The sequence below is a fragment of the Equus quagga genome, chromosome 17 (genome assembly GCF_021613505.1).
Source record: "Equus quagga isolate Etosha38 chromosome 17, UCLA_HA_Equagga_1.0, whole genome shotgun sequence".
Classification (NCBI taxonomy): domain Eukaryota; kingdom Metazoa; phylum Chordata; class Mammalia; order Perissodactyla; family Equidae; genus Equus; species Equus quagga.
Window position 1 is genome coordinate 30,232,772 of NC_060283.1, and position 25,501 is coordinate 30,258,272.

Consider the following 25,501-nt stretch of genomic DNA (forward strand, 5'->3'; position numbering starts at 1 on the left):
AAAGCAGGAATCACAAGTGATTTTGTCACTACTGAATGCTTAGTGCTTGGCATGATGCCTGGCAAAGGATGCCCCAATTTGCTGAATGAAGCCATACTTCAGTGGCTCCCTAATGTTAACACAGTACTTAAAGAAAACTAGCACTTACAAATAAGAGGCAACACTAAAAAAGGCCTTTGCCAGACCAGGTCGTCTTTCACTACCAATACTCAAAAAGCCAGTCTTCTGCATGGGACTGGGTTAGGCTTCATAACAGCTTAATATAACATAACAGTCAGATTATTAAAATCCTGACTAAGAGAATGCAGTAGTCTAGCCTTAGAAGACAATGCTAGCAGAGATTTCTTCAAGCTTTTTCCTCTCCGCTCACAGGCAGCATCACTTCTTCACTTAGAGCTCTGCTGGGTGGCATATACAACTAACGCAGACTTCAGTCAAGGACAATAAGGAATCAGGTTTTAATATGATTTAATCTAATGTAATTTAAAACATCCACTAGTCTTTTCCAGTATTTCTGTAGACTTCAAAATGGGAAAAAGTATAGAGACGTGCCTTAATTTACTTTCGTTTTCCCTCCCTGTCAACTCTTTATAGAAGGGAAAGGATCAAGGGCAACACTGAGTCTTTTAAATATAACCGACCATCAATAAAATTTACAGGGCTTAGCAAGAACTCAACTGGGATGGGGATTCAGGAGCTTAAAGATGAAATGAAGGGTTTGAACTCAGTGCTTACCTGCATCCCATTGCCCTGTTAGATATATTATTGAAAATACAATGAACTCCACCAATTTCCTAAGACACTTGAGGAGGCTGACTACAACTACCTTCGACATTTTATGAATTGGTTGTCAACAGAGCACCTCAGTTAATGAGCCTACGGAGAATAAACACACATTCCCATGTCTCCTCTAAGTGGAAAAGTCTCCCACATAACAGAGTTGCATATATAGGAGACAAAAGAACTGTAGAAGCTAACTGATTAAAAACACTTAAAGGATATTTGTTTTAATATCAAGATACAATGATCAGAAAAACTATTCCACATTCTTTAGGGATATTTGAATCTGGAAACACAACTTGCCCTAACCAAGGTAATCAATGATATCCTACCTTAAAGCTTTAAAATAGAAGTCTCATTATCCACGTGAGATGACTGATATTGTGCATTTACAAAAGTACTTTATATGTGGAGTCTTGCTATACCCAGAAGCTACAGTGACACGTGTGACAATCATTTTCTTGCAACTGTGCTAAAATATACAACGTACCAAACAAAAAGCCTTCTGCAGGTAGAACAAGTATTCACATATTATACAAAACACTTCGTACCAAGACTCAGATCTTAATGAGACGTTTCAAAAAGTTCTCTGCCCCATAGTGAGGCACTCCTTTAAAAAATATAGTCTGAATTGAGGCATAAAAGCTTTACATTTAGATTACAATGGTAGACTGCCAAAAAAAATTGTAGTATTTCAAAAAAAACAAACTATTCTTTTAAAAACACATCAAGATATAATCAAAGCACTAACACTTTTACACTCACTTCTGCACTGATGCATGGAAGTCGGAACCTAGAAAGCGTTTCTCTCCCTCCCATCGCTGAACTGATTCATAGAGATCACTGTAGAAAGAACTTATTTACTTCAATTTTGATTTTAAATGTCATGAAATTATTTTCTACACAGATAGCAAATTTAGTTTTATATATCGAACTGCAAGCATACATCCTCTAGGGATTACCCAGTAAAACACGAATCTTTTACCTATCCCCTAAAAACAGCTAACATATGGTTGTGGTACATCCCAGGCAGATCTCATTTAAAGCACACAAGGGGAGGTGCTAGAAAAGAATACTCATTTGCAAAGTAAACAGATAACCCTTCCAATATGATGTACCACAACCACACATGAGAAAAGTCAAGAACTTCCTTTATTTTAAAAGAAACATTGAGGATCCCATCCCTCCCTTCCCCACCACCCTACAAAACTTTTGGATGTGGAATGTTCAACAGCCTATCCATTTTAGTAGGTTACAAAACCAGCAAAACTCCAGTTGTCTGACCATCAATGTTTGATAACAGTTTTGTTTTTTAAGTAGCTGAGCACCTACTGGAAAAGTTCCTTAGCTAAAGACAGAAAACAAAATTCAATTTCTGCACAGAATATACCATTAACTTACTAGCCTTTGCTTAATAGGTGGAATTAATTCTCCATGAATTCAAAGTGGGATACGACAAGCAGCATTAAGTTCGTAGGCACAGAGAACTAGTGCTCAAACTGCTAGCACAAATTTCAACATAGTACATGAATTCCTCAACTCTCCATCTGCATCCAACCTGTGGCTCTCCCTGCGCATCTGAGGGAAGGAATCACCACTTTGAATACAAATGCCTCCAGGATAGAGGGAGAATTCAATTAGAGTTAGACAAAAGGTAAGTGCAAGTACTAGAGAAATTGCTGCTGGAGATAACCATAAATGGGTAACACTAACAAGGCAGGGGGTGAACCACAGAAGCTGCTAGCTGTTGAACACCAGTGTTTCAAGATACAACTTTTATAAACACGTTTTATTTGCTTTGCTTATACCATCAGAACTGAAACTACTGACTGTCATTTCCCTAAAATAGGGAAATCAATCTAAAAACACATACTGGTGCTTTTCAAAAGATAGCAATTTAAAAGGGTGGTAGCAGCAGGCATTTGATATCTTTTCCTTTTAAAAACCTTCAGGCTGCAGGAAAAACATGTGACGAAGAGTGTTAGGTTTATCCATGAGAGATTTTCATCAGTACCTGTACCAATTTAAGTGACAATACAGCAAGATCCAAGGATTAGCAACAGACAATGTATGTCATAAGGAATGATATATACTACCAATCCTTACAAAAGTCATTGTCGAAGAAACTGTTAAGTGTTCAAAAAGGTATCTAATACTTCACATTAAGTACAGAAGCGGCCATCCAGATTACATCCCAAATTTGTTGCATATTTTTCGAAAAGTGCCAATGAAAGCCTAATTTTGCATTTTGGCTTTGTCTTTTACAGTATCAGCTGTTAAAAAGCAATTTACACGTATTTTTAACCACAGTCGTTTGGCCAGAGGATGAATAGTGCTGTGTCAAAGCTGGTAGCCATGTATGTGTGATTAAGGGCCCATGCATAATTTGGTATGCATTTAACATTCAGTGCTCCAATTTAATAGGAAAAGCTGTGAAATGCAGTTGTTCTGCCAAACCACACTCCAGTCCTTCCATCTTCCTTTCAAGGGAAATATTTTAGTTTTGTGAATGACCATGAAACTCTAGGGCTGATTTGTAGATTTTATCCAATGTCAAAAGTCAATCTTGCTTTTTCCAAGCCACTTCAAATAACTATGGAGATATTATCACCCCATAAAGTATATTATGTTTTACTCCTAAGCAAGGGAAAGGAATCTGAGTATCATGTGCAAGGCTCAAGATGACGCTTAGGACAGAACATGCAGAGTAAAAATAGTTTCCTTCCATATCCAGGTAATATAAAGCTGACAACTGTAGTCCTGTCTTTATGGGATGAAAACAGTCCCTTTACAATAAGTTTCCTGAAAGGGAGAACAAATAGATAATAACTCTTCTGGTAACATATTATGGTACACTGGCCAGTGTGTTTTGGCGATTAAAGATAATCCTGTGAATCAGATTAATTCACTTGCTGAGTGTTCATTTGCGGCATCCCTCTGTTGGGTCTTGGGGGCCCTCCACGACCTAGAAGACAAAAATGGCATTTGGTTTTTCTTTCAAATATTATTTGTTTTGCCTTCAAGCAGATTTTCATCTGAAGTCAAGAAGCATGTGGACAGCTTGCCACCACATTATTAGGTTTAAGAGGTCAATTCTTCAGTGTTCAAGTTTCACCTGTCCTGGAAGTTGTCATGCGCAAATTTGCTCATGTTCCCTAGCTAAAAGAAGAGTAGAGCTAATGGAGTATTCCACCAGTACTCATTCATTCATTCATTCAACAAGTATTTATTGAGTGCCTACTCTGTGCCAGGCACTGTCAGCAGGCGTCGTAAATAGATACAGCAGTGAAGACAGACAAGGTACCTGCTCTCATGGAGCTTACATTCTAGTGTACACTCTAGCTTACATTTCAGGAGTAAGTAACATCAAACTATCAAAATTAATAAAAGCACCAGAATGAGAAACAGACCTTATTACCTAAACTGTTAAAAAGAAACTACATAACATTCAAAATTGTATAATGACTTATAACAGATAAAATAACTTTTTACATGCTGTTAAAACAGATTTTTAGCTACCAGTCAACTCAACTTTCATAGAATATGCTACAAGGTGAGAAAGAACATAACCCACATTCACATGCAAAGACCCTTTGATACTTCAAGTCAGTAATTTCCAAGTGATCCACTAATTTAAAAAGAAACGCACCTTTGTGCTGGCCAGTTTCCACTAGCATTGAAATCAAAGTACTTTGTAATTCCTCCTTAATATACATTTTATACACGTTTTGGCCAATATCTAGAGGAAACCTACTTGATTTAACTTCCTTCTAATCAGAGAACCATTTAGAACTTCAGATCACATGAAATGCTACCTCTAATTGTTACTTAGGTTGACTTCCTGCCCAAATAGGAAGTAGTTTTCCTGAAGTAATAGACACAGAAAACCAAAAAGTCTTAAGACCTGTAATCTTTAAGTACAGTTCAATAAGTTACTTACGAATTTAAATAATTTCATATTTATATCACTTGTTAGTGGCCCAAAGGGCATTGAAATTTCAATTAGTTCTATCACTTCTAAATGGTTCTCTAAATGTAACTATGGCTTATCTGGCCATTAAAGGGTTTCTGGTCCTAAAATATAATATGCATGTTTCAAAAATGAAAGAATAATAAATTTATATAAATGTTCAATCTCATTCCAAAAATGTCTTACAAAAATGTTTCAGTAAGTACTTCCTAAAAACATTTAGCAGGTTTTGGGACCTGAAAAATAATTTGCAGTTGGAAAAACACTTTTTCTGAGGAGGAGAAATAGTCTAGTTTTCAAGACAGTTTATACTGTAACAGGGAAAGTCATTCAAAAAATTAAATTTGGGTTCAAGATCAGTTTTAGAAACAGAGCATTTCATTTAATCCCTAGCAACAAGTCTGGAAATGATCGATGTGTTCCTAACGTGTACCCTACATGCAGACTACGAACAGCTCTTCCAAGGCCAGAACAGAAGCTCCACTTAGGAGCTAGGATCACCACCACAAAATATTACCTCGTGGGGCTCCCCGGGGTCCACTCTGCCCAGAGCCTCGCTTGAAATTCTGCTGATATCCATCCTAAAAGACAAGCTAGTTAGTACTGAAAAGAAGAAAAGGTAATTTTTTTTAATGCTTACCCAGCTACCTCTATCCTTACAGTTTAACTTGTGCAGAATACAGAATTCTTCCTTATTCTTTCAGACCTTTCAACATATCATAGCCGAAAGTCATTCTGTAATTGTTGTACTTCTATTATTCTCAAGAACACTGAATGAGACAGAGTTCTCTGCTCTTAAAAATCATAGTTTTTAAACAGACTATTAAATGAGTACCTATATTTAGTGCTAAGAAAAGCAAGTCATCATTTTCCAAAATAAAGTACCTTGTGCAAAGGTACAAAATTAGCCCCAAATTAGTTGGTTAAGTCCATCAAGCAACTACACCAGTCCCTCTCAATGGTGCACTGAGGTCAGGTTTGGATTTTACAGTAACTGTACCTACCCGCTGATAGCCAGAGTAGTCCCGGGGAGCACTGAACTGAGACTGTGTGTAACCGCTGTTTGGAGTGTTAGAGAACGAAGGGCGGTAACCATCATATCCTCCTAAAATTTAGGACAAGAAAATAAATCATTTTCTTATCTTCACAAGGAATTTTTCCTTTCTTACTAACGACCAAGGGAACAACTGAAAAACTGTTAGCCATGCTGGTTATTCCATCTTTTTTTCAAAGATTGGCACCTGAGCTAACATCTGTTGCCAATCTTTTTTTTTCTTCTTCTCCCCAAAGCCCCCCAATACACAGCTGTATATTCGAGTTGTAGTTCCCTCTGGTTGTGGCACGTGGAATGCCGCCTCAGCGTGGCCTGATGAGCGGTGGCACATCCACGCCCAGGATCCAAACCAGTGAAACCCCCTGGGCCGCCAAAGCAGAGTGTGCCAACTTAACCACTCAGCCACACAGGTGGCCCCTAGTCAAACTAATTTCTAATATCCTACCCTGATCCAATCTGTTTATAAATTTCTTAAGTATTAACTGCCCTGAATCAGGAAATTTTCACCCATTCATGCATTACACACACACACACACAAAAATCCCCATAAGGTCTGATAATATATACAGGGCAATTATCCACCAGAGGACAGTGGTAGACGTGGACTTGATACAAAAAAACTCATTCCCAATTTTTTCAATTTAAATCACTTTATCAAAATATACTAAAAATGTTTAAATTGTACATAAGAGGCTAATACAGAGAGAGACATGTCCTTCCCAAAAACCATATGACATATTCCTATATAGTTTACAAATCAGAAAAGAAAATGAACTTGCTTTTTTTTTTTTTTTTTTTTTTTACCTCTGAATCCATTGGCAGGGCCCCTGTATCCATTCATCAAGCCTCTAGCACCACGGGAGCCTCCACGAGACACACCACGACTGTTGTAATAGGGCTGACTGCTACGTGGAAACCCAGTGTTCTGCTGGGGAGGCTGCTGGTGGTTACCGGTCACTTGATGGGGCTGGTCTTGGGAAGCATGGTAAGTACCAACCACTGTAACAAAAACATACACATACATATGTATACACACGTATACACAGCTCATCACAATCTGTTCTCCCACATGCTTCTGGTTTGAGAAGGGTCTTACACAGTCTCCTCAAAGTTTAATTCTATGTTTAAATAAATTTTCATATGAACAATAGGGAAAACCACACATTAATCAAGTCCCTTTCTCCTACCACATATTAAGCTAAGGGGAATAAAACTCTCCAACAACAATTCCAAACCTTAGAAAGGCTATACTATTAAACATCTTCTGAGAGGCATCTGCCTATGGAGACCCACGATAATTCAAATGATCGTACATACTGAAACAGTGCAACTACCATTTTGTACCATTTAATCATTTCTTTTCATTGTAAAGCTCCTTAGTGGTAGAAGCTTTCTTACTCTTCTAAATTTCCCTCGATACTTACTGAAACACGCAAAACCATGCTCTCCCACAGCTAAGCAGCTATGTGGTGGAACAGTCAGTCAATCACAAAGATAAATCTGCAGAGCCTTCAACTTACACCCCGCCGGCCCCTTACTGCCTAATTCCATTTCAAGTACTCTTAAGTACAGCCAATTTAGAAGACAGTTAATGGCACTCACATTGGCACTCGACCCATGGAAGCGAAGGGAAGGTTCTAAAAGGCCCACACTACCTTGCACCCCTCTCGTTCCACAATGGGGAGAAGTCTAGAAATCTAGAAACCTTTAAAAATTAAGGACTGAGGTACATTTCTGGCATTTCCCCAATTCACAGGGCAGGAAAAAGGAGGTGCTAACAGTACCTTTCGGAGGTAAGGAAGGTTTGACTAAAGGCAGGCCCACACTCCAGGAACAAAGAGTCAGCAGCCTCTAGCCAGCCAAATCTCCCATGTTTGGGCAGAGAGAAAAGGTGGTGTGACTTCTGAAAATCTTTACCTGACCTATTTTATATCCTCAAGAAACCCCAAACATGGACGAGCTCTCAGAAGGCTATTTTGCAATGAAAAAGCTGGAGAACGCCTAGAAGAGAAGGGGTCAGGGCTCCTTTCTGAACTGTCAATGGACCAAATACACTACTCACCATGTGATCCTTCTACAGAGATTACCTTTCACTACATTCCCAAAATTTAAAATTACAAGAAAATATCTTAAGTACAATTAAAATTTTCTAGCTAGAAAGAATCATTCATATGCATGTAGAAAATAGTCACAAGAACTGAATTTTCAACTCACTTTTTATCAATAAGAATTTTATTAATCTTGATCAAATCTCACTGTAAGAAACTCCAACCAGAACAAAGCATAATCTTTATTTAAAAATACCAGAATTCCTATTTAAGTGTTTGTAAAGCATAAACTCTGGTCCATAAAAAATAGCAAAGATCCTTGCCAGACCCTTTTTCATGTTGTTCTTAACTAGACACTAATTCAAATTCAAGCAAAGTTTCTGGAATGATGGGGCACGCTGATTTGTTCAACAAGTATCAGAGTGCCCTCAACATGCCAGGCACAGTCCTGGACATATGGGATGTATCGGTTATCAACATGTAATCCTTGCCCATATGGCAGTTTTAATAATGAGAGATAACAAGTGAATAAGATATACATACAAGTAAAAACACCATATCCTGTTGGGTAATAAGTGCCAAGGACAAAACCAAAGTAGGATAAACGAGTGACCGGAGTGAGTGTGCTCTATTTGGACAGCGTGATGAAGGGACGTCTCAGAGGTGGTACATGAGTATAGACCCAACAGAAGTCAAGAAGCAAACCATGCAAACATCAGTGGAAGGAAGTTTTGGGCAAAAAGGAAAGAAAGCGTAGAAGTCCCCAGAGAGGAGAGAACTTGCTGTGTTTGTGGCTGATATGGGGGACATAAGGAAGAAAATTATACAACAGGATCAAGGCAGGGGCCAGCTCATATAGGATCTTGTAAACCAAGGTAAGCACTTTCGATTTCTTTTCTAAATATAATGGGAAGCCACTGGAAGGTTATGAACAGCAAAGAGACATCCGTTTACATTTTAAAACAATCACTCTGGCTACTGTCTGGGGTAAAGCAAGAGTCAATGGAGGCAAGTTAGGAGACAAGTACGACAGTCCACATAAGAGCTGCTGGCCGCCTGGGTTGGCGTGGTAGTGTGGCGGTGTTTAAACAAGCGTATGGGCTGATTTTATTTTTTTATTCAAAATATCTGTAAATATTGTGAAATTTTTATAAATAATGTATATTTTAAATGGTAAAGAAAGATAACCTTTTGTTATCTAGCTCAAATGTTTCACAGTCAGTCAATAAAGCTGAGTAGAAGCAAGACAGCTGAAAATCAACTGGCACAAAGAGAAAATTAACCAAGTCAAATGATACACAGTGATTACTTTTAATTTTATCATACCACCTGAAAAGACCAGCAAAATAGCAAGCATGTCAGGACAATGTCTAAAGGCCCCAAATATACCTGCTCCACAACAAACTCCTGAGGACATGGCAATGAAAGAATGAAAGGAGCCTAAGAGCCAGAAGCCCAGTTTTACGTTTCAGAAGCTGAGCACAGATAACATAATGGACAAATTTCTATCAGATTATGGTTGATTCAACCTCCCTACTGATTAGTGATGCTGAATACTGCAAGGATACGTAAGAATTTAGTACTGAAAAATCTATAGTGTTGATCCAGGTCTATCAAGAAATCAGACAATTTAAAAAATTCAGTTAGTTAAATTAATCTGGTAAAATTAAAAGTATTACTCCTATGATTTCAGCAAGATTTGCTAGTTTGTTGTGGGATTCCAATTAAACACCTAGGAATTAAATAACCAAAGACCTAAAAAAGATATTTCATGTCTTACAAATATAAGAAATCTAAAATATCTCTATCTACATTATTATTGTGACAAGTATGGTAACTGGCCAAATTATGACCTTACTTGCCAACAAGAATTTTGTTTCAACCTAAGTCCACCAAATGCAGCCACAACAAATCCTACTGCTTCTTAACTCTGCACAACTGACTTGCTATCAGGTATCAAGCCAGCAGGCTTCAATCAAATGGCAATTAAAAGCAAAGCTAATCCTAAGTCAAGTAACAAGTTTAATTCCACTAAAATCATATAACGAAACAGGATATGATAAAAGCTCACTGACTAAAGGAAAATGGGTATAAGGCTTCCAAAAACTGCACATAATTCATAAACGGGAAATAGGGACTCAACTCAGAATCAGCAAGGAGAAATTCCTAAGGTCTATTGCTACAAGCAGACATCCTTGGATGCTGCCACTCTGCAGCCAGAACTGTCCTACATGGCGTCAGCAGCTGCACTGGAAAGCAAAGGGCCAAGGAGGGCACCGGTCTTCCTACCCGTCTGAAGCTGCTCTTGCGGAAGCTCTGTCTGCTCTACTTGGTGAGGCGGACTGGAAAAGCTCTGGTTATAGCTGGCCTGGTACTGATTTTGCTGTTTTAAAGTTTCTGGTTCATTAACAGGAGGAACCGGGGCATTCATGTTGAACACCTGTAAGTAAATAAAGCAAATGACGAGTTCATCCCTTTATGCTAGTGATTTCCCTAGTTTTAACATGGCAGCTCTCCATGCTGGTTTTACTGCAAACATAAATAAAAGAGCATTAGAGAAGTCTTGAACATCACACGCATACAAAAAAACCTCTCAATTAATGCACTTCAATGTGGAAAAAAATATCTATCTACTACGTAGCACTTAAAGCCGAGTGGGGATCAAAAACCTGAAAAGACAGACAATCAGCAGCCTTACATGCTATTATAAACGGAATATTTTTAAAAGACGCAAACCCCTGATACAACAATCACTTATAGAAATTAATTCTATGAACTTCAAGTTGAATGTTTAAATCATTTATTTTTATTGGTATTTTAATCAAGTTAATATTTCAAGTATTTAACTCTGAACTTTCCTGTGAGCGCTGATTTAGCTGCATCCCATCACAGGATTTTCATTACCATCATTTTCTAGAAATTCTGCAATTGAGAGATGCTTACTGAAGAACCAGAGTGAAGTACCATAACATCTGAAATTTACTTTGAGACACTTCAGTAAAACAAAAGATGAAGCAAATACGGCAAGATGTAAACAACTATTAAATCTGGGTAATGATTTTTATACATGGATGTCATATTAGTCTACTCTTCTGCATGTCTAAAATTTTGTCAATCAAATCAAAAGGATAAAGTACAAAACAAGGAAATTGTGGGCACATTAACTCCTAAGACTCAAATTTATCTCCAGGAGCAGGAAAAATCAGAGTTTCTGTTCAGTTAAATACACGCTACAGTAAGGGCAGATGCAGACTCAAGCACAAAGTTACACGAAGCCTTCCTGCTGAGACCCGAGCATGACAACAGTGTGCACTTGGCACTTAACGTTAGCTCAATTAATGTGCTTACCGTTTGCATGGACTGGAATGGCGCTGCATTTACATTGATCCCACTGCTGTGTAAAGGTTTGCTTGTCCCAGCCTGGAACACCTGAGGCTGAGAAGCAGCAGGAAGGGATGATGATGCTGTAGTCTGGTCTGTATTTAAAGAGATTGTTGCCTAAACACAAAGTGAATAGGTGTAATTTAGCGGTAAACTAAACTTTGCCAAGTCTACTACCCTTATGTATAGTAACAAACTCAACTACGTCATGAAATAAAGACACTGTAGTGCACACATTAGGTCCAACAAGAAGAGTCACTGTATTAGCAGAAATTGACCTCTGCCAAATTCATGAAGACAGGCCTCACCGAGTTTATACGACCTGGTAACAGAACTTGCCTGGATCTGGTCAGTCGGTTCCTTTTGCGGTCGTTGCTCTGTAGCATGAGAAGGCTGGTACAAGGGCTGAGATGCTGTATACCCCTCACTTGTGGATGAAACCAAAGGAACCTACGCAAAAGTAAAGACATCAAAGCTTCTTTCTGTTATCACCAAACTCGAACACAGACAGGGCTACGAAACAGACATTCTTGTTAAAGACCATAAAACCTAACAACTGTAAAAATACAGAGATTGTTAAAGCTCAAAGTTAAATGAACCCTAGTCCAGTTATGAAATTTCCCACAAACGCTTTCAAGATAGCAATATCTGCACTAAGTTTTACAATTACGACATCTAAACTGCCTTCTCAAATTCTAATCAGTTCAAATAAAAAAGCTTCTTCCTTGGGGCTGGCCCTGTGGCGGAGTGGTTAAGTTCACGCACTCCGCAGCAGGCGGCCCAGTGTTTCGTTAGTTCGAAACCTGGGCGAGGACATGGCACTGCTCATCAGACCATGCTGAGGCAGCGTCCCACATGCCACAACTAGAAGAACCCACAACAAAGAATACACAACTATGTACGGGGGGCTTTGGGGAGAAAAAGGAAAAAATAAAATCTTTAAAAAAAGAAAAGCTTCTTCCTTCACTATAATAAACTACCATAAAAACAAGAATTTTTATTTTTATTAAACAAAATATTAAACAAAATTATTTTATTAAACAAAAAAAATTTTTTTAAGTCATCAAAAGCACAATAAATGTAAACATGGAAATAAAGGCTGACAGCTACCCATACCAGACTTGGACACAGAGCAAATTCATACCTGACTTTCACAAGCTAAGAAAAAGACCCATGAACTGATTAAAAAAAGCCTGAAAAAACACTTTTTGTCACTCTTACCTGTGTAGCTTCTGGTTGTACAGGAACTTGATTAGGTTGAGCAAGTCTAGATTCAGCATGAACTGCAAAATTGACAAAAAATTAGTCATCCAAAATCAAATTTCTTCAGAGATGTCTAAATACCTTTTACTTGGCTGCTAAAGGCGAATTTCTATAGCCAAATCCTCAATCAACTTTTTAGTGATCAGGAAAATAAATTGGGAAGTATAGGTAGGATTTCAGCTTTCAGGTGAGCCTTTTGGTTTACTGGTAGTCATTAGTCGTCAACTCTCACAATGGTTTCATTATGTTTTTTGCAAAGGTAAAGTAAGATGTCAGTGAGAAAGTTCTAACAAAGAGGTGCGGCAAGCAGAACAGGTAAGAACAATGCTAGTGTCATCCATGAAAAAGAGCCTTTTAAAGCAGTAACTGTACAGTAGCAATACTCTTACTCAAGACCTTAGATAGATAATATTCAGTAATATTTTAACATCATCAACTTTCTATATAACTTCCAATGTTTCCACAGGAAAAAATACATAAAAATACCTTGAAACAGGCTATATTCGATTTGGTTATTGCCAATGCCCACCATCCTTCCACTCCCCTCCCCAACCATGGTTAAACACATATCAAAAATGCAGGATCTTTGGTTAGTCATTTAGAAATCACCCGTGTTCACTAGAGAATCTGATGGACTCAGCATTACCTGAGTAGCTAAACGCTCTACAGGTTACATCAGTGCTTTACGTGTTAACTTTGGCACAACTTACCAGCTAAGAAAATTGAATTTCTCTTCCTCTGGTAGAACTTAGAAAATGAACACTAACAACTTTGATTCCTTTCTAAAAGGCCTAACACTAACCTATTTTCTAACTCTTGGTAGAGACGTGACAGAGATCTGAGCTCCTTTTACTTTGGAGAAATCCTAACTAACTTACCAAATTAACTGTGTCATTAAACATGCTTTTACTCAGCAACTCCTTTTATGACATTTAAGATTATAAACCATTAAATATGTCACTTTATATAGTTCCAATTCTGTGCCCTTAACACTAACATGTTCTGGGGAACAAAACAGACTCAAAATTACTAACGGTCCTGGAGAGATGGTCCACTCACCCCAATACAAGGCGCCAACTCTGTTTAGTGCTTTTCATATAATGGTTGTAAGACTAGTAAAAGTTTGAAACTTCAACTGTCTTCTCGTCTCTCTCTTCCTCTTTCCTCTTAAACACTCCCTTACCCACTTCGCTGTTACATCTCATTTCTACTTAAGTAATAAAATGTTCAGAAATTCTCCTAGAAAGCTGTAGGCATCCTTCAGAGAAAGATATCTCTATTATTTTTACTGCTAGATTAATTCTGAAATTTAAAAAGCTAAGTAAAATTTCATTTACATAAATTACAGAAGCAGGCAAAACTGGTCTATAGTTTTACAAGTCAGAAGTGGTTACCATGGGGCTGGAGAGAGGGTAACTAGACAGAAGGGAGCGCAAGCAGGCTTCCGGGGTAGCAGTAACATTCCACAGCTGGGTGCTGGCGTGCTCAGTTTGTGAAAACTCATCACACTGCACATTTGCATGTACCTCTGTATGTTTACATGCCAAGAAAAGTTACCCAAAAAAAGGAAACCGCTAGGGAACTACAGTTATTGTTCACATTCTAGGAAAAAACAATGTTTCTTATCAAATGAGAAGATACAAGATCCAAAAGTTAAGCAAGCATTAAAAGGGAAAACAAATTTCACAAACTATACAAAACCTGAAAGCGGTGGCCTTATAGTTTATTTCTCACATAAAAATGTACCGCTACTAACCTGGAGGGCAAACCAGCTGGGGCATGTCCATATTCTGTGCTGGATTCATAGGCTGTGCAGATACAATGGCAGGATCAAGTGTCTGATTTTCAAAATCCAGCATTGAATCCTACAAGTTAAGAGGGTATAATGGGATTAAGTTAAATAATGTAAATACTTAAACCGTCTGTTATACTGTTTGACTAAACTGCACCTACCTGTATGAAATTATAGGGCCCCTGCATTTGCGCCATAAGGTCCTGTACTCGCTGTCTTCTCACAAGGGGATCTGCCTGAGCCACTGGAGTCAAAGAGTGGGGCTCCGGTACTGAAGGAGATGCAGCCTGAGGTTGCTGCTGGAGTGAATTTACCACCTAAAGTAGAACGAGGGGAAGGGAGCAGAATGAAAGAGCTCCATTCATTACCATCAGGATGGGTCCCCCAACTACATACGCCATCTATACTGTAAACAGAATAGTAGACTTCAATAAAGCTACTCAAACGGAACACAATTATGTCAAATGTAACATTCTGATCAATGCTACCACTTCCTCAGTGTTCTCAATTCCACAGGATCACTATATAGCATTTAAAACTTACTTTATAAACTACTTTCAGAAAAACTACCTGTTTACTTCCTAAAATAATGTGTTTTGCTTTAACTGCCAAGCCTTCTATATCAAGTAAATCCATCTATCTATATCAAACATCTATCTATTTCAGTACCTGATACATAGTCAGCAGTCAAGAAATGTTGGCTATTTCATGATCATCAAGCCTTAAGTTCTCACCATTCCGTTCTCTCTGTCAGGACCACAGGCAGAGACCAAGCTCTGTCACCTCATCTCAACTGCTACAAGAGCCAAAGCTCACCCTACCTGTCTTTTTCGTAGCTCTAGTAATTTCTCCTGATTATTGTTTGTAATAATTCCCTGCTCTGCTGCAAAATCTCACTAATTTCTATTACATCATATACATACATATATTCTTATCTGACTTTTAAGCCTGGGCAAGGCACAACCTTATTTCCTTTATTAGCAATACTGAGATCACACAGCCTGGTAACCCAGCAGCACTAGGGTGAAGGAAGAGTCTAAGAGGACACTCAAACACATCCCCCGTAAGGTAAGGCGGGCCTTTCTGAAGGCTATCCACGTGGGAGCCCAGATGTTTATAGAGCATCCTGATCATAACAGACAAATCATGTCTTGAACACCAGCCCTAAGTTGTTACACACAGATATTTGTATAACTTTTTGTAACTGGATCAGCCAAGAAGTCAGTCTAATAAACATCCACAGGGATAAACAAATCACCTTTTAAACCTAACAGTCTTGTGTAACCAATTTATTATTACAATAAAGGTACTCACGATGCAAAAGACTAACAATCTTAATTTGTTCTCAGGAGAGAGAAAAATTACAATCAAAGACGAAAGCCGTCAACCCTGCTGACAATGCTCTTACCTCGACCGTCTCGACTGTCCACTCATCCACCTGCTCCTTCTCACCACTGAACTGCGCTTCTGCCATAAACTGTCTATTTACATACTGCAAGACAAAGCGAACGTCTGAGACGGCTGTTTGAAAGGCAGAAAGGGAAAGCTAGCATTAAATAAAAATCATACCTCTGTTGATTCAACTTCACTTTGTTCAGTGTATTCTTCTGCTGGTTCAGGTTCTAAGAGGTTAAAAAATGATACAAAAGAGCATAAGAAATTATTTTTAACGATTCATTTAAACTCCAAGTAAGTGAACAGTTCACCATTATATAGTCTGAATTTATTTACAAAGTTATAATTAACAGTAAGTTTCTATATTTTATCATTCTTACAATAATATATTGAGAAACTGTCTTTTTTACCATTAATTCCAGAATAAACTATTTTAGTTTCAATAGGAGTTATTCTGGATGTGCCATCATGCCAATAAAGAGCTATTAAATTAAAACGTCTATTTTCAGAAGCAATATTATAAAGCAGCATACATATTAAAATCTTACTCTCCATTTTAACCTACTCAGTACAAGTGGTAAGAGGGGAAAAAAAGACTGCATTATGTTGATCTGCAACCATGAATTCCACCTGTGCAATCTTCCCCTCTAGTTTCATCCTAGGAGCTAACACCTATGTAAAGTGCTCATTACCATGTGCCTGCTGGGCACTGTGTACACTTCACACACCACTTTCTAAATGGAGGAGCTGAGGTACAGAGAAGTGCAGTAACTCACCTAAAGTTACATAGCTAGTAAGTGTTGAGCCAAGATTTTAATCCAGGTAATCTGATTCTAGAATCCATGCTTTTCACCTGTTTCTAAATTTATGCTCTAACAATGCTTCCAATTGTACTCGGAATTTTATTCATCAACTGATCATAAAAGTACTCAAAGTGCGTGCTTACCTACATATTAGTGTTTTGCTAGGTGTTAAAGTTAATTAGTAAAGATCCCTTGCCATTGAGGAATTTATGGTTCAAGATTATGGAGTTAGAACCTCCCCATCATAATAAAAAACCTCATACTATTCACCTCATATACTAGTAGGGTAAACAGCAATAAATCTGGGCATGTTAGCCAAAAATCTATTTGAAAAGCCTTACAACATGTGCCCCTCATCCACACTTCAGTCCAACAAAACTGCAGCAAGAGAAACAGCAGTTTGTTCCAGCGATCAAGACCAGTAAGGTTAATATAAATGACTGATGTTTAACCCTCGGGAATTACTCTTCATGTGCTTTGTCTTCATACTTTGTCATGCTTAAAGGTTCTTTAAAAATCTCAGCGTACACATATAACTAATTAAACGTACAGCTTGAACCTGTGGCAAAGGAAAGGAAAACACCAGGAGCTACACTAAAAGCTCCTCTCCACTGGAGTACTCACCAGCTTCAGCTCCCTGGTCTTCAGCTGCTGGAGCTGAGGTCGCCTCTTCCTCCTCACAGAGCCCATTCTGGTGGTTGTGGGTGCTGTCAAAGTAGTTGGACTGGAAAACACGCTCAACAATTTCCCTCAGAGCTTTATCTAAGAACAGGTATGAATTATGCTGTTAGACCATCTGAGGATGCCCAAGTGGAGTAAGACTCAACATTCTATAAAATACTCTGCTAAGGACAAACCTCACCAACTGTTACTAAAACACATACAAAGCATTCAATTCCACCAAGAACAGAAATTTATTACAGAACGACACAGAACAAGAACCACCTATAGGTACTAAACTTTATGCATGGGCTGCCCCATGGCCGAGTGGTCAAGTCTGTGCACTCCGCTTCGGTGGCCCAGGGTTTCACCAGTTGGGATTCCGGGCACAGACCTGGTGCCGCTTATCAGGCCGTGCTGAGGTGGCATCCCACACAGCACAACCAGAAGGACCTACAACTAGAAGATACAACTATGTACTGGCGGGCTATGGGGAGAAGAAGAAGGGAAAAAAAGATGAGCTACAAAGGTTAGCTCAGAGCCAACCTTAAAAAAAAAAAAAACTTTATGTATTTTAAGACAGTTCAAAAAAATTTGGGGCTGGCCCCATGGTGCAGTGGTTAAGTTCGCACACTGCTTCAGTGGCCCAGGGTTTGCCAGTTCAGATGCTGGGCATGGACCTACACATAGCTCATTGTGCTGTGGCGGCGTCCCACACTGTAGAACCAGAAGGACTTACAACTAGGATATACAACTATGTGCTGGGGCTTTGGGGAGGGAAAAAAAAGAGGAAGACTGGAAACAGAAGATGGCTAAGGGCCAATCGTCCTCACCAAAAAGAAAGACACAAAAAAACCTGACAACTATTAATTCATTCACTAAGTATTTATTTATCACCTAACTATATGTTAGGCAACGTTGCTAGACACTAGGGCTGCAAAAAGGTATGTAAAAGACTATCTTCCTTCCCTAAGCGTACAGTCCATAAGAGTAATCAAAAACTCGCAAAAACAGTAGAATTACATCTGTGAAAAGCACTACACAGAGGTGCAATGAATTGGACCTAGTCAGGAAGAGACCACAAGAGGCTTTCCTGGTGCCAAACACAAGAAAATGAAAGTACGCACTGTGGCTGAGCATAGAGAATAAGAAAAAGCATAAGGAAAGATGAGGCTGGAGAGACTGCTAAGCACCAGACTATGCAAGGTTCTGAAATTAAGGACGAATGTATATAAAACATAATTAAAATGAAGCCATTACAAGATTTTAGAGAGATGGAGGTAGATTCCGTTAAGAGACTGCAGGAGACAAGACAAAGGCAGAAGAGTGGAAAATAAAGGGAAGTAGACAAAAATCAAACAACACTTAAAAGACAAATTAAACTGTCAAAATTTGGTGCACTAGGACATAAGGGGGGTGGGATGAGGGCAAAGGTGTGTGTCAGGAGTTAATCTCCATTTCCCGGCCTTGTAAAGTAGATGCAGAGTAAGGCCATTCCCTGTCACTGCACAGAAAAGTAAAACTTCAGGGATCACATTATATCCAAGTATCGTAAAAACCATTCTATTAACCACCACCTTTTGAATGCCGAACAGGTCATGAGTTTTCCTTCCCATGCTTCAAAGGCTCATGACTCGGAACTACTTGCTCTCAAAAACTTACGCCTGAGAACTGCATGCACGTAGGAGCGCCAGTGTGAGTGCACCAGCCCCTCTCCATCAGCTACAGTAGACTGCTAAGGTGCAGGAACAAGACTAGGGAGAAACCACCCCCAAACAAGCAGGAGCGCAGAGGGCCAACCTCGTTACTCTCCCACAACGCTCAGGAAATCTCATCAGGCTCGACCTAAAACTACTGTTTTAAGCTAACAAGTTCATAAATACACCAACTACTTTCCAAATGTCTAGTGGTGAATTCAGTACGTATTTGTAGCAGAACTAAAATCAAGCCAAAAGGATTTTGTTTTTTACAAGGAAGTACAGGCAATACTACAAGTTAAACCAAGAAAATGAGTTCTTACATGAAAAGATACCAAAGGACTGGTTCCTCATATTTGATTTACCCATTTCCCTTAAAGCAAAGACACTCCAAATTGCATCATACAGTTTTGCCAATTACAGCTTATAACCCAATTTAATTTCTTTTCAACCAAATAGGTAAAAACAACATATAAATACAGATATTTTTACCGTAATATGTTCAAAAATCTACTTCAATAAATCAACTTTGTAAGCAGCAAACAAGAAACTACTCCCTAATTTATTAAGGGGTTAAGACCCAAAATTCCTAATTTACTGAGGTGGTCAAACTTCCATGTCCTTTTTTTTTCTTTTAAATCAACATACAGTTGTATATTTGAAGTTAAGGAGCTCATGTATAGAAAACTGGAGTAGATATCAGCTTTTTAAAAATACACACACACAAAAATCAATGACCCCAAATTAACAGAAGTCTGAGAAAAAACTAAAGAAAGACCAAGGCAACAGCCGTGAGTAGAATGGATAAGGTGCAGCAAATGTTTCTCACTAAAGTCCAGCCATAAGGAGAAACCAGTCCCTATCTGGTACAGAAACTCTGGAAATTCAATTGGTATTAAGCTGTCTGCCTCAAGCAGGCTAAGTTATAAACAGCCATGTTAAGTTAGGACTCCTGCCTTTACAGATTTTTGGTCGTTTGTTGCCGGTGTTTTGACTTACACATACACTCACACACACACAATGCAAAAAAAAGACAAGACACGGGCCCGGCCCGGTGGTGCAGCACTTAAGTTCACACACTCCACTTTGGCGGCCCGGGGTTTGCTGGTTCTGATCCTGGTGTGGACATGGCACCGCCTATCAAGCCATGCTGTGGTAGGCGTCCCACATACAAAGTAGAGGAAGATGGGCACGGATGTCAGCTCGGGCCAGTCTTCCTCAGAAAAAAAGAGGAGGATTGGTGGCGGATGTTAGCTCAGGGCTAATCTTCCTCAAAAAAAAAATAAATAAATAAGGGGGAAAAAGACACAAAAGGAAATAAACCAAAAGGTAAACAGTGGATGTCATTTATACAGTTCTAAAATTTCTTCAATCAACGTTACTTTTTTTTAACTGAGAAAGCTTAGCCCTGAGCTAACATCTGTATCACTCCTCCTCTACTTTATACGTGGATCACCACCACAGCATGGCTCACGAGTGGTGCAGGTCCCTGCCTGGGGTCCGAACCCACAAACCCAGGGCACGGAAGCAGAGTGCGCAGAACTCAACCACTAGGCTATGGGACCGGCCCCAGTTAACATCCCTTTTAAACAGGCAAATAATTTTTAAGGACTCTCAGTTACAAAACCAGAAGCTGTCAGTGATACTCACAGGTTGTTCCACAGACAGATTTTTCCTTCCCTTCCAGCAAGTCCCACAGGTGAATGGAGGCATGCTCATACTGCTCATTCAACCTTGTAATGATAATCAAACAGCTGATTAATCACCGTTCAGTTCTCAAAGCAACACTTAGAAGTTTCTACTATCAGACACCACTTACCTCAAGCTCATGTCCCGTACAGGGTCTGCTAATTTGTAGAACTCATCCAACAGCGACAACTCTTCTTCAGAGAGTATTGGCACTCCATTCAAACCTTGTTTCAGGTCAGTTCGCACTTCTTCATCTCCCAATTTGTCCAAAACATACTGCAGTTCAAGTACAGTTTTTAAACGTTTCTGTTCAGCTTCTTCTCTCATAAGCTGCTCCCGACGTGCCGTCTTCTTTATTGTTTTCTGAATCTGCAAAAGAATATAAATATAAGACACGAAAATGAGTTTTACAAAACTCCTTCAGTTCAATTTCAGGTCCAATGTAAATAAGACATATTTCACTCAATGAGTTGGATGTGACCCCACTACACAAAAGGATTATTCCCCACTTACAAACAGCTTAACACATCATCTGTTTCAAAGCAGTTATTAGAAATTCAGAATACATCTTTCTCTAAAAGGTATCATACTACAGAAATGTTACCGATGAAATGACATATTTGTGACTTGCTTCAAAATAGCCAAGCAGACAGGGAGCAAGGGAGGAGGTGTGGGTGAGGCAGGAAGGACAGTCACCCGTGAGACAACTGCAGAAGCCGAGTGTGCATAGACAAGGGTTCTTCATAGTCTTTCCTTTAGTTTTGAAATTTTCCATAATAAAAAGCATACAAATTGTATTTAATTAAGGCCCTGATTCAATCTAAAATATAACCCAACCAAAGCAACAATAAAAAAAACTTACCTATATCTATGTCCTCCACAGAAAAATGGCCTAAGTTCTAACTTTAAGTACCTACTACTGACTCACAAGGAGATGCCAAAACCCACCACTGCCCTCACCCCAACAACCCACTGCTGGTGCTATAAAAGCTTGCAACAACTGAAAATAGCGACTAAAACCGACTTCTTTTATATTTGAGGATGCTGGCAGAGAAAGACAGTGGCAGTAAAAGACAGAGAAAAGCTAATTATGAAGCTATCTTTCCCACTATTCTTTCCCTCCCACTTCCCTTTTCTTCTCCAGGAGGGCTGAAGGAAGGACATCAGCCACACTCAACTCTTTCTCTTTTCTCATCATCTAGCATTAGCTCGGCATCAAAGAAAAGTCAGTCTTTTAAAGAAAGGTCAGTCTTTCCAAGATCCATGACAGTGTTTTCCTTCCCACCTTCTCCCTTCTCTCGAGCCTCACTAAGATAAATTGAGACAGAGAAAACCAAAATAAGGATGTATGAAACGTATAATAACGGGGAGACAGGGAGGGGGACCTGGAAGGAATGATGAAGGCTGAAATACTAAGACAAATCGAGCAGGGCAGAGAGGGCAGCAGAGTAAACGGTATCTTGGCAGCAAGTGGCAAGTGTGGTACACATGAAGAGAAAGAGATCTAAGCTAGGGCAGTCAAGGAAGCTTTCAAGGAGAAAGTTGCATCTGCTCCTGAGATATGAGTGCTTTCAATTTTATGGGGCAGGGGGGTGCTATTTTAGGGTAGAAAGGTCTTTATAGGCAGCCAGAGGCAGAGAACATTATAAGAAGAGAGGCAGGAATGTGAAAAGTCAAGAAAGCAAAAGAAATAAAATAAGAAAGCCATTTTGGATGAAATGAGCAGTTCCATTAGGGAAGAATATGAAGAGTTATGTTAAAGAAGCTTTTGGATGCAAAACAAAAAAGATGTTTAATAATTGCGGAAATACAACAAAGGATCAGAGTTAAATAAAAAGACCGCCAGTGAGGTTAAATGAGTGGTAAAAAGTTCCTGAAAATACTAGTGTTAAAACAGAAGCCAAGGAGGATACAAGTATTTTCATTTACACAGTGATAGATTCTATAGAAATAGATTCTATATTAAATTGTATGTCAATACTACTTCTATGACCCACAGTTTTTTTTTTTAATTAGAAAAAAAGTGGGCAGAGTTCATCAATCCAGAGGTTCTGACCTCAGCTAAGTGAAACAAATCTCCAGTTGGGTGTAAATTTCCTTTACTCCACTTTGAGGGATATCATCGATATTTTCCACCTTTCACTAAATTTAATAAGCAATAATAATATTAAGTGCATGAAATACATTAATTATACATCCAATACTGTAATAAGCACAACCCTACGATGAGGTAGGCACTATTATCTCCATTTCCCAGATTAGAAAACTAGAAGCAGTGTGAAAGGCTCCCTCTCCCCACCCTCCCCTTCTTCTCTCTACCCTTCTACTTCAGTTTCTTTGGAAACCCCTGGCTGATACTGGAATAAAGAAGTTACACAGCTCAAAGTCATACAACTATTAAGTAAAAGCAGCGGAATCAGGATTCAAACCAGGCAGTCTGGTTCCAGAATCAGAACTTTTAATCTCTATACCGCATTGCCTCTCATAGTTTTGTTTACTCATTTGACCAAATCAGAGGCAACTTAGTATCTCAATGTTGTTAGCCTTTTTCCAAATAAGCTAACAGTAATTCAGAAAGATATTAACTTTCTGGTCTCAACTTCCAAAAAATTATTTGACTTTGCTTGTATTTAACTTTTTGTCCTGTTCCCAATGGATTGTCACAGCAAAAGATATTTGGGAAAAACGCACCACTCTGTTGGATCAAGGGTTGACACAAGAGCAAGGTTCAGTTTGCCACATCCCTTAAGACCCTTAACAGAGAGGTTAGTTAGCAATATATGAACAAGTCTCTTTATTTTTTGATAGTCAATGGAATTTTAGGAACATCATTAGACATAAAGGAACACATAGAAAATAAATGCATACCACATTTATGTCTATTTGCACAGCTAATTTTTTAAACCAATGAGATCTTTAGGGTAACTACTATACATGTTTGTCATATCCAAAACTCAGTCCTTTTAAAAGGTATCTTTCAGCTATTACATTAAACTTTACAGAATTGGAAAGCATCTTAAATACAACTGGATCCAACCCTCTCACCCTGCAGAGAACTTATCAATGGCTACGCAAGGACTAAAACCCAAAAAACCAAGATTTTCTGCATGCCTTATTTTTGAAATTTCACAAACATATACACTGTCTTTTACTTACATCCTGACTCAACGCCATGAAACTCCTCTGCAATTCTTTCGCAAACTCCAAGTTATTTGTGACTTCCTGGTACTTAGACACAGCATCCTAAAATAACAAAGACAGAACCCAACTTTACTGGAGACACAAGGAAGCACAAAATTAATTTTATTATTAAAAACAGCAGCATAAAATCTGTAATAAAATGTAGTATCGTTACCAGCTGATCCTGATTAAGCCTTTCTCCTTTGTTCATTCGCTCTTGGTAATCATCGAGCTTGCCCTAAAAGAAAGGATTATATTCCATTTTGAAAGTGCATACCAGCTTAACCATGCTAAATAACAAAACCCACAAGTCCTCTAAGTTTGTCTCACATCTTGCCTTAAACAGACTTTTAGATATGCTCCAGTTTAAGTTAGTACATAAAACAACTTAGTTAAAATTAATAGTGAGCTAAAAAATGAATTTAAATACTCGAATGATACCAAATATTTATAAGCCAGTGACACAACATTACTTATTCTTTAGGTTTCTCCAAAAAGCTATCCATCAGATGGCCCAGGCATACGGTTCCTACCCATGTGGGTGAGGGCCACAATTTGGTTAGGATCCTGCTTATACCCAAGTGAGCATATCAAACATTTTATAACGTGTTAAAATTTGTCACTCCCTCCCTTCCCCCTACCAAAGAATGCATGTGAATCAGTGATATAAAAAGAGTGTATTTTTCCTGAATAAACCCATGTGCGTACTGTCTTTGACGTGCCTCATCCCTTTCTCCTGAACAAGCTGATATTCAATACTTCAAGCTATCACACTACCTATGGTGATTCTTCTCACAGATGGAATTAAATGTGTGAGAGTAGGGGTAGAAAATTAACCTCTGGTTTAAGGTGATTTTTTTTTTTTTGCCAAGATGAAAACGTTGGAAGTTTCCTCAGCTACTACTATTAGATAAGAATTCCCAAAAAAGATATTCAGGTAATGCAACATGGTCAAGAATTCAGTTATTGTTTTCAGGGTCAGAGGAGAAGGAATAAGTAGAAATCTAAATTAACGGGGAAATTTTAAATAATCACAATAATTATGAACATACATAGTTTCTCACCCTTAGTAATAAAAAAAATTAGCCAAGAAACAAAAGACAAAGTAAGGTTCTAATAAAACGCGTTCAGAGACACAGAAACAAGTTTAAAAGCAATGTTAATAAGTTGGTTTAGGTCAGATGATCCATTTTCTGTGTACCAGAAACATTAGTCAACTTGCATAACCATTCTATCCTAAATTTAAAAGTCTATCACAATTCATTAGTTCTACTGGAGGTAAATAAACCAAGATAATCATTAAAACATTAAAGGCTGACAAAGTATCCAATTTTCTTCTTAGTGAACTACTTCACACGATCAATTAAGCCTCCAGCTAAACAGGTATAAAATTCAGCCCGCTGGTTGAAAAGTAAGTTTTTACACTCATCTGGCAGGACGAACCCCCGGTGCAGAAGATGTGCTTAACTGCCTCAGAACACTCTGAGGAAGGACAGACAGTTCGTTCACTTTTTTAAAAGGGTAGGCTACTTTTCTTTTAAGAAACAAAAAAACTAAAGATTTGCTTTTAATTACAACTTAGGATACAATAATAGTATTAGAGTCAGAATTCCTCCTACATTTACAGATAGTAAAAGATATATAAACACAAGGAGGGTCTAAAATTTAGTGCTAGTACAGTCAAAAGTCTGAACTAGCCACCAGGCAAAAGAAAAACTGCTATTAGCTTATAGCGGGCATTTATTACCTTCCCTTTTTATGGTATTGTACATTTTTCAAGGACATTATT

The 25,501-nt window shown here is 38.5% G+C and overlaps 1 protein-coding gene across 1 annotated transcript in view; it reads right to left on the reverse strand.

Annotated features, from left to right (window-relative positions):
- Positions 1-1,164: 1,164 nt before the first annotated feature.
- Positions 1,165-25,501, reverse strand: part of CAPRIN1 (cell cycle associated protein 1) — a 35,999-nt gene continuing 11,662 nt past the window's right edge. The window contains exons 2-18 of the mRNA XM_046643121.1: positions 23,888-23,950; positions 23,689-23,775; positions 20,663-20,901; positions 20,494-20,576; positions 17,111-17,248; positions 15,858-15,910; positions 15,697-15,780; positions 14,450-14,605; positions 14,253-14,361; positions 12,455-12,516; positions 11,573-11,683; positions 11,201-11,350; positions 10,142-10,292; positions 6,609-6,803; positions 5,755-5,855; positions 5,268-5,331; positions 1,165-3,745 (exon numbers count right to left, since the gene is read on the reverse strand). Of these exons, the coding sequence (XP_046499077.1) occupies positions 3,681-3,745; positions 5,268-5,331; positions 5,755-5,855; positions 6,609-6,803; positions 10,142-10,292; positions 11,201-11,350; positions 11,573-11,683; positions 12,455-12,516; positions 14,253-14,361; positions 14,450-14,605; positions 15,697-15,780; positions 15,858-15,910; positions 17,111-17,248; positions 20,494-20,576; positions 20,663-20,901; positions 23,689-23,775; positions 23,888-23,950 (1,911 nt within the window). The 3' untranslated portion in view covers positions 1,165-3,680. The remainder of the gene's footprint in view (positions 3,746-5,267; positions 5,332-5,754; positions 5,856-6,608; positions 6,804-10,141; positions 10,293-11,200; positions 11,351-11,572; positions 11,684-12,454; positions 12,517-14,252; positions 14,362-14,449; positions 14,606-15,696; positions 15,781-15,857; positions 15,911-17,110; positions 17,249-20,493; positions 20,577-20,662; positions 20,902-23,688; positions 23,776-23,887; positions 23,951-25,501) is intronic.